This window comes from Chenopodium album, chromosome 16 (genome assembly GCF_948465745.1).
Source record: "Chenopodium album chromosome 16, dcCheAlbu1.1, whole genome shotgun sequence".
Lineage (NCBI taxonomy): Eukaryota > Viridiplantae > Streptophyta > Magnoliopsida > Caryophyllales > Amaranthaceae > Chenopodium > Chenopodium album.
The window spans coordinates 45,429,263-45,439,600 of NC_137849.1; the positions used below are offsets into that span (position 1 = coordinate 45,429,263).

At 32.6% G+C, this 10,338-nt stretch overlaps 2 protein-coding genes across 2 annotated transcripts; both read right to left on the minus strand.

Annotated features, from left to right (window-relative positions):
• Nucleotides 1-1,843: 1,843 nt before the first annotated feature.
• Nucleotides 1,844-2,200, minus strand: LOC145584408 (auxin-responsive protein SAUR71-like). The gene has a single exon (XM_081641254.1). It carries the CDS (start codon nucleotides 2,198-2,200, stop codon nucleotides 1,844-1,846), a length of 357 nt encoding a protein of 118 aa, XP_081497380.1.
• A 7,565-nt stretch (nucleotides 2,201-9,765) lies between these two features.
• On the minus strand, nucleotides 9,766-10,098 carry LOC145584409 (auxin-induced protein X15-like). Its single transcript, XM_081641255.1, has one exon. It carries the CDS (start codon nucleotides 10,096-10,098, stop codon nucleotides 9,766-9,768), a length of 333 nt encoding a protein of 110 aa, XP_081497381.1.
• Between the last annotated feature and the right edge of the window lie 240 nt (nucleotides 10,099-10,338).

Genomic DNA, 10,338 nt, shown 5'->3' on the forward strand with positions numbered 1-10,338 from the left:
CAATTGATGTCATCTATACATATAAATATAACTATAAATGACATGTATCAATTAAAAAGGAAGTACGAGATAAGCAGCTTGAAAAAAAAAAAAGAGGAATAAAATCAACATTTCACAAACAATAGAGTATTAAAAATTATCTTTCTATACTCTATCAATTAGTAACATTATTTTTAACATTTATGCATAACATACATAATCGATGATAATATATTTCATTTTGTCAAAAAAGATGATAATATATTTCATAAAGAAACAATTTAATCAAAGTGGCAACCCAGTGCAACGCCCGGCCGCACACTAGTTGATAATTAAAGAGGGAATTTATTATCTGTCTAAATATCTAGGCTAAATGTCAATTGTTACTTTATTTATTTATTTTTTTAAAAACCAATTGTTACTTTATTTACTTCTTCTCTTAACAACGATTTTCCTTCAAGCAGACAAAATAAAGAAACTGTGAGCCGTAATGGATCGAAAACTATAGTTGTTGTCCTTGTTGAACTTGTTACAAAAGTGATCATTTATTCATTTTCATTTGCTAATAAGTGCCAAATGAGGCCATTAGGGCACTTCACGAGTTGGCGAGGTAAAACCCTTTATTAATTCTACACCCCTTTTTTTTAAAAAAAATAAAAAAAAAAAAAAAAAAAAAAAGCCTAAATATGGACTATTTAAGGTTTGTATTCACTTTGATGAGCTGAATTTTTCTAATCTAAATTTATTTTTGTTTGAATTTTTGAATGCATTTGGTATTAAAACTTGCTTTGTTTGAACATTCCTTATTTAAATTGTTTTTATTTTATTTTATTTTTATCCTAAACTTATATTGTATTGAAAGTCAAAATAATTGGAGGATAATTAATCATCAGCATAACAATTGCAAGTCCCCTCAAAGAAAAAGAAAAAAAAAACAGCTTCTCTAAGTTAACGGATTTTGAACTTTATAATAATACAACAAAGGACAAAAAATTGTCAAGCAAATTCATCATATGCCACGTGGCATTCTTTGTTTGGCTAGTGACTAGCGATAGATATTTTGTAGCAAAATATCATACATGATCTATGTAGTATATACAAGTATATGATTTTCAAATCACATGAACATGAAGTATATGATTTTCAAATCACATGAACATGACCAATTATTGAAGATTTTAACATTTCAAATGCAATGGTAGTATTTTAATATATAAATTTGAAAATTAGGAGAGACATACTTTCTACAAGCAAAAACAAAAAAAAAAAAAAAAAAAAAAAAAAAAGTTATCATAATGATCGAGTCTTTATCTTAATTTGAATAAATCAACACCATATAGTCTTCATGAGACTTAATTACTACATCTAAGGTTCCAACGGTCCAAACTCACCAATAAACACATACATATAAACGATAGTAGTAATCTGCATACCTTTGAAATTGACTTCCAAGCTAAGCCAATAAGTAACAAGCTAAGACCATTATTTACATCATCCGTAGAATACACCATTACAATAATACTTCATCCGATAACTAAGGGATTTAAATATAATTCTAATTTACAATCATACATATTCTTGTTCTATACTCTATATATTACACCTCTCCTCGATTTTTAAAGGGTGAAACAATGAATATGATGATAATTGTCGTTTATCATAATATGAAATTCTAGAGAAAACAAGGCCTAGCTTAATTGGTGAAATCATGGTTTTGTTTTGTATTCTGTACACTCTAAAAACACAATAACAAATTCTCCCTTTTAATTAAGTAAGGCCAACTAATATAACTTACTATAATATATCGTCGTATATATAATAATTTATGAAAATAATCTTCCCAAGAACCAACGAGGTAACAAATTCAAAATCTTGGACCCTTCTTTTTGGAAGAAATGTTCTCCATAACAACTCGAAAATGAAGTGTTTCACAAGGAATTTGAATAACACCTTGTTGATGATACCCAAATTCGCTAGCGGATAATTGAAGCAAATCAACAATAGAAGGATGCTTCATCCACCCTAGAGGTACCATAAACCTCTCTTCTTCTTCCTCACACTTGCCTACCAAAACAGGCACATATCCTCGTCTAACTTCACCTTTATGATGATTATTATTACGTATACTCTCTTTGTCACAAAATATTTTCGAGTATCGAGATGGTGAATACATCGATAAATATTGCTCCCTCTTCCTAACTATCTTTCCTATCAACCCCATTAATGTAAGAGTAGTGTAGTACGTAAAATGTACTCCTTGGTTTTTTGGTTAACATTGAAGAAGATAGAGAAATATTATATATGCATGGCTATTTTTTGCATATATATTTTGTAAATTTGTGATTTATATATAGTCGTTGTTGTCCTTGGCTGTCTTTTTCGTGTATATTTTTTTATTTTATTTTATCAAGTAAATGTAAGGAAGCATGAAGTATGTATTATTTTTTATCATATGATGTAAAATAAAGAACATGCATTTGAAGATTCAACATAATTCAAAGTCAAAGATGACGAATTAACACATTCAAGACTCGAGAGCATAAGACATAACAATCAACAAACCTTAGCATATCAGTCGATCTCTATAAATTAAATCAAATCATCACATGTCCTAAGTAGGCATGACTTATTGACTTGTTCAATATGCTAATTACCCTCCCCCATCCTCACCCGAGTTTCTCCATTCCCTCATCTAAGATAAAATTAACTAAGCTACTTTTCCATTCTTTAATATTGCACCTTATTAACTTTGACACTATTTGCATGTCAAATTGTCAATGCACATCTTTGATTGTTTATATGTTTGACTCTTAATAAATAATTTTTTTAAAAAAATGGTGTATTGAAAGTACAAATCAAGACGATTCAAACAATATTCCACATGACTATATTATTCGATATATATAAATCACAATAAATAATTAAAGCTGGACATATGATTGAATAGTGTAAAAGTCAACATGACGCAATACTAAAATAAAAGAATTGATGAAGAATAAGAAAAATTCCTTTTTCGAAACTTAAGCTAGCTTGTACACCAAGAATAAGATAAGAGCGGCCAAGAGGATGGTAAATCTTTCCAGCGAACACACCCTTGTGGCGGCCTTGATGTATGTGTTGACTTGACGGGGTGTACTCCTCTGACTTCGTTTCTGGTCGTGTTGTGTCGGTTGCGGTTCAGTGGAGAAGAGGGACAAGTATGAGACGCGTTGCAGGGTTATTGGCAATGGGTTTCTTCCTTTCTCCTTTTCTTCATTGGAAGAATTAGAGAAAGATGCTTGCGTTGCTAAAGAGGTAGGGCTCAGACGTTCGCTAGGACTCAAGATATTGATACTCGTGCAGTTGCTCATATCTTTACCAGGATCGGATTTGCTATACCTAGAGGGGGGGCCCATAATGTATCTCGGTTCCCCACTAATTTCTTGTAAATTGATTGATTTTGTAGGTTTTTGTTATTTATAATAATAATAACAATAATTAGGGATGTCAATGGGGCGGGGCGGGGCGGATGTTGGTCTTTCCATCCCCATCCCCATCCCCGCGGCGGGTCTAATATTCATCCCCATCCCCGCCCCGGCGGGTAAAACTCCAAAACCATCCCCGCCCCACCCCCCACTTGGATATCCATCCCCACCTAATCCCCACTAAATACCCGCCTAATCCCCACCCAAGACCCACCTAATCTCCGTCTCTCAAATACACGATCCTACATAATTAATACGGATTATAATATTAATAAAAAAACATTCTTAATATTACACACATTTTTGTTAATAATGTAAGTGTAGTACAAAGTATTATAATTAATATTTTACTTCAAGTAATTATTTTATAAAATAGTATAAAAATATATAGATGTGTGTATGAGGTGGGGATGGGGCGGGTACGAAGTGGGGCGGGGCGGGTACAACTTAAAATCCACCCCCGCCCCATCACCCATGGCGGGTATGGTTTTTATCCCCATCCCCGCCCCACCACCCGCCAAATCGAGACCCGCCCCACTGACATCCCTAATAATAATATCAGATTTTGTAGCTTCTCCTTTTCTTCGGCTTGGTTGCGAGCGGTCCCAATATCAGGTTTGGGTCAGACTATGAATTGTAAGACTTACCGTTGTGTTCTTTGTTATCGATTGACTGTTCCTTTGTTCTCCATTTTGACACCGTGTTCTGCTTGCTCAAGGGTTTTTGATGGAGATCATGCAGTGTCTTGTGCTGGGATGGTGGGTATTAAATATCGGCACAACGTTGTTCATGATACCCTTATTGATATTTGTTTTCGGTCTGGGATTTCTACAAGAAATGAGGTTAACGTTGGGTTGTCTAGAGGGGACGACGGAGCTCTTCGACCAGTAGATGTGTTGCTTTATTCATGGGACAGAGGCTTTGCTGTATGTGTTGATTTGACGGAGTCTTCTCCTTTGACACAATATGGGTTGCCTGACTTCGTTCCTGGTCGGGTTGTGTCGGTTGCGGCTCAGCGGAAGCGGGATAAGTATGGGGCGCATTGCAGGGCTATTGGCTATGGTTTTCTACCTTTCTCATTTTCTTCATTGGGCGAATTAGAGAAGGATGCTATTGCATCACTGAAGTGGGTTCAGGTGTTCACTAAAACTCAGGATATTGGTATTCGTGCAACTGCTCACATCTTCAACAGGGTTGAGTTCGTTTTAACTAGAGGGGTGGGAGCCCAGATTGTATCTCGGCTCCCCACTAATTTCTTGTAAATTGATTGATTTTGTAGGTTTTTGTTATTTATAATAATAGTAATAATAATTAATATTAAAAAAATTAATAATAATAATAATTAAAAAAAAAATAGAAACATTGATCAAGCCATCAAGGTTGTGAATAAAAGTGTTGAACTTGTAGAGAAACCTATCCCCGCTCTGCCATTTTTTTTCTGCAAGGATACATTGATTCGAATTATGATGACCAGTTGGGAATGAGTGAAATAACCAATAACTTGGTATATGATTTCACTCACTATTGTAAACGTGATTGAGAAATTAAGAATATATGAACACAAACAATTGATTAAAAATCATCGATAAACAATATGAACATGAACATCCCATCGAAAGTGATGACAATCATTTTCATATAGTCGTATCATCTGGAAAAAAAAAATCTCCTAATAATGTAACTAGTTATTTATTGGTAAAATAATGGCAAGAAATGTCAAAGTAAAAACAAATTATGCGCACTTAAAGAACAATTCTAGGGATATAGACATATACGGAGTATAAAACAAAATGATCCTTTTTTTCCTTATCTTTAAATTGTTACGCCGTCATGTCTATTACCAAAATACTTATATTGATAAAGGAATTTAATAAAAATCTAGTTTTTTTTATACCATCTTTAATGGTGAGACTCAAGTTTAAGTATTGAAATACAAAATGAGTTGTTTTTTACCTCTAATGGTGATACCATACCCACTTCTCAATTTAACAACTCATATAAAGTCTAAATTCCCAATGGTGAGACTCTATTAAATATACAAATGTCACTTTCAATTTATGGCCCACCAAATACATTTCTTTTTTAATATCAAATATTGTAAGATTAAAAAATAAAAGTAAAAAAAGGTAAAACTTAAATAAATTACAGAATATATTAAAATATTGACAAGGACCCACACTTTTTGTCAAATAAGACTCAAAGTTGAGTATCTAAACTTAGTAACTTTCTTTTGGAGTTGCTAAATTTAGATACCAACTTATTGGTATACATTACAAAAAATGCTCTCTCTCTCTTCTAAAAATACTCACTTTAGTCTTACCATTGGAGATGGTCTTAGTGAGCGAAGTCATCTTAATATTCTTAAACACCAAATCACCTCAATTTATGAAATTTCAATGAAATTGTAAATAAATGTCCATGTTTTCCACTAGTGGGTACCTTCATTGTCTAATACATTACTAAAAGACTAGTTAGACATGCAAATTGAAAGATACAATTTTCTAAAATTAATCTAGAAACCATTTTTCTGTAAACATGAGACGATCATTTATTTCTTTGTCGATGATTCCTAGTTTACACATTATTATGATTATCAATTTAATGCTGTATTATTAAATTTACGACATTATAAGTACTTTATGCGTAGGAGATTAGGACATACATATATAACTAATATTCACACATTATAATTAAGAGAGTGAGGGAATGCTCAAGTGGTTAGAGTTCCCTCCTGATTGTTGGGGATTTTGTGTTTACAAGGGTCACAAAGAAAATTGCAAATGAAATTAACAGAAAAATCGAGGCGTGAACGGGATCACTTTCCCAAAAGTATAATTCCGACCCTATACTACAATCGGGTATCACGGAAATTTACTCAGGAGATACAACGAAGATTAATTGCAATCACAAGTAGGATGATTATAATACAATGTAAATAAGCTTTTGTGATTTGTGATGATGAACAATAACTTGCAAAAGGTTTCAAGAGAATGAGAATAAAACTGATTTCTTGAATTTCTACCATCAATATGAACTCTCATATTTATATCAAGAGCAATAAACCAAGCATAACTGAAGAATAACCGTCAATATTGCCTCTCGTGTCCTGCCGGGCGAGCCTTCGCCTTGTCGGGCGAGAGAAATCAAGCAACCCAGAAAAGTTTGGGTGCTCTCGCGCCCTACCGGGCGGTGGCTCTCGCCCTGCCGGGCGACGATGACCCTAGCGGGCGTGATAACGCTTAATTTTCTTATACTCTCGCGCCCTACCGAGCGGTGGCTCGCCCTGCCGGGCTCACCACCAGGCGGACTACAGGGCGGAGGAACACTTCTCTAAACCAAGATACAAATTGCTCTTTTACTTGTTCAATTGAATTTCAACACCTTAACCTAAATTCAATCAAACACATGAATATTTGTCACCAATACTCTAAATAATTCAACACCGATTCCAAGAGATATTGGGAACGATTCTCACCCCCACCCTTGTGGCCTTCTAAACACTAAAAGAAAACATTAAAAAAAAAAAAAAAAAAAAAAATTCACACATTATAAACAGAGTGTTTTTTGGATTTGGCCGCGGGATTTATATAATCTGATAAATTAAGGGTCTAATATATTGGTCACTTTACATGCCCTCATCGACTACTCTGACAAACAATAATAGCTATAGATAATGTCAATTGGCCAAAATTTACGCTACTTTGCATCAAGTGAAGAATGATAATTAAATTTACCAACCTTTGAAATAACCTTAAAAATACTGACGTTTTAAATTTTAAAGACGACATTGAAGACTTAAATTAATCTTGTCTAGCTACTTCTTCGATTTTAGTTGTGTGAATCTCTATACCAACACAAGTGTTATCCAAATTACTTTACCTACACTCTTCTAGCTTAGTTTGACTAGAGAGCAATTTATATAATCCAAACTAAATTAATCTAGTAGCCTTCCTAGTTTGACAAACAATCCAACATAAAAAAAGGAGATTTAAAGTTATATGATATGTCGTCATTCATAATAATGAGAACTGAGAGAATGAATCAACTTTAAACCAATAATGCTCCGTTTTTATTATTTCCTTCATTCTAATTAAATTATTCGTCGTATATACAAATAAATTTACAACATTCATGTTTACTGTTAAATTATGTATATAATCTTGTGTATATTTTAGTATATAGATTACTTATATACCCTTAATCTTAACTCTAGTGTACGCTTGTATTATATATTGATGTTCATTCAATATATAATATAAGCGTACACTAGGGTTAGGGTTGGTACATAAGTAATCTACATACTAAAATATATACAATATTATATAAATAATCTAACATTTATTAACATGAATTAGGGTCTGTTTATTTCAGCTTAATTTTAGTTCAGTTCAGCTTCTAATTTTATTTTCTCATAAAATATTCATTTCATCTCTATTCAGTTCATTTCAGTTCAGTTTCAATCAATTAAATTCAGCTCCAATCAGTTTAATTCAATTCAATTGAAGAGCCCTTAGAGTAATTTTTTTACATACTCTAATTCATGTTTCCCAAGATAGATTCCCTCATCATATTCTCTCTCTATTTTTATTTTTTAATACTCCGTAGTTATATTCAAATATTTCGTGACGCATAAGATGTGACGAAGTATGATTTGTAGTAAGAAACTGTCACATAAAAATACAAAATCCAAATAGTGATGTCAAATGATGACATGATGATTAGCTGCACTTTAATGAATAAAATTAAATAAAATATACAATGGGTTTATCAAATAATAACGGTGTTATCAAAGTGGAATGCAAATGAATTGGCAAATTGTCCGTCATTAATGACTTAATTTCTATTGTAGTAAATGGAGTAATTTTACCATTATTAGTACAGTGCTCTCTGTTTAGTCTCAAATTTCTCAACATCTGGATTAATCTCATGATTTTAATTTAAGGAAGCCAGGTTTATCACTAAGATAAACAAAAATTGTTTATCTCAGAGCAATTTGGTAGTCCCTCCGTCCCTAAATTACCTTCTTACTTTTCTCTATTATATGAGCAATAAATGTTAGAAATGGGAATGTAATTTAGAGACAGAGGGAGTATTAGTCAATAACTTTAACCAGTCATCATCTAAACCCTTTCTGGCGAAGAGTTTGCATGACATACATGGATGATGAGTTTGTATAGCATGCATTGTAGAATAATTTAGAGTATGTAGATAAATTTCATATTTGTTTAATTTAATTTGTCGGGTTAAGGTGTTACGAATTAAGTAAACAAAGGATTAGAGCAAGCAAGTTACGACCCTTGAAAGGTCGTATTTATCAACCGTAATATAATGTTAGTTGGTGTTTATTTTTTGCATGGTTAAGTGCTGAAGCAATGCCTTGATTGGGTATGATTCATTTATGTCTGTTGGATGGCGGTTACTTTGCATGGTTAGTTAATCGCTCTATATATATACTTCGTAGTATATGATGTTAAAGGGTCAATAAAAAGAACTAGAGTAACTTCTTTGTTTCATTCTCTTTGGTTTTGCAATTTTCTTATTTATCATCATCTCAATTTTCAAAAATTTGTTTACATTGAATTATATTATACTACATATAATTATGATTGTTTCTTCGTTGTATCACCTAAGTGAATTTCGTGAAAACCGGTGTGTAGTATAAGGGTCGAAATATTACTTTTGGAAAAGTGATTCCGTTCACGCCTCGAAGGTTAATTGTTGTACAATTCCAACTTTATCTTTGTGACCCTTGTTCAAGTAAAATCCCAAACATGCATGGGTGATGAGCCTGATTATTTCTTGTACTACTTGATTAGTAAATTTTGCCTCTTTTATCACAATGTTGTGCAGCTTTTCGTTACTTCTGTATTTTGCAAATGCAAAATAATTGATTGTTTCTTTCATTTTACAATAGTAATTAAGAGATTGATGAAAATTAAAAGTATAAGTAAAATACCAAAAAAAAAAAAGTGATTATTATTAATTTGTTTCAATTGTTGTTGGTACCACCATCAATCATACGTAGTATGTATATTCAACGTTTACAAATATAAAATTCAATCTTTTTCTTTACAAAATTGCAGTAAAGCTTGAAACAATTTCTAATTAAAATTACATAGGGCAAAACATCAACTAAAATACATACTACATCCGTTTCATATTATTTGCAACGATTAGACATTTTTCCTGTCTACTTTATGTCAAATCGTTGCAAATAACATGAAACGGAGGTAGTATATCATTTCACCACTAGTCACAAGTTCAAATCTCCATACTCTTTTAATATCTATAGGATTTCACGGCACCCTAAGCTAACTCTGTTCTATCTACAAGAAATTTTCTCTATAACGACTCTAAATTGATGTGGCTTACAAGGAATATGGATGACACCTTGTTGATGATATCCAAATTCATTAGCGGCTAATTGAAGCAAATCAACAATACAAGGATGTTTCATCCAACCAAGAGGCACCATAAATCTTTCTTCTTCTTCCTCACACTTGCCTACCATAATAGGTATGTACCCTCTTTTTTGAGCTTCTTGCCTCTGATCATCATTATTCACTTCCTCACAACCTAGCCTCGAATATCGAGGAGGCGACATCAATGAAAATCCTTCCTTCTTCTTAATTATTCTTCCTAACAAATCCTTCATTGTATGTAGTAGTAAAGGAGATGGTGTATTAGTTGTTGTCTTTGATCTTGAATAAAGTTGGAGAGAGATGAGAAAATTTATTTTTGAATTAGTTATTGGGTTGTTTGTAAATATTTTCTTCTATTTGTGCATGTAGTGGACTAGTGGAGCTAGTGTGTGTATATATATATGCTCACAATATAACGCTTTTATATAGCCGTCCTAATATAATATAGCTCATTGGTTGCATTTTATATGTGA

Excerpts from the sequence above, each read along its gene's own strand:
- LOC145584408 (XM_081641254.1), bottom strand. The coding sequence starts at position 2,200 with ATGGGGTTGATAGGAAAGATAGTTAGGAAGAGGGAGCAATATTTATCG.
- LOC145584409 (XM_081641255.1), bottom strand. The coding sequence starts at position 10,098 with ATGAAGGATTTGTTAGGAAGAATAATTAAGAAGAAGGAAGGATTTTCA.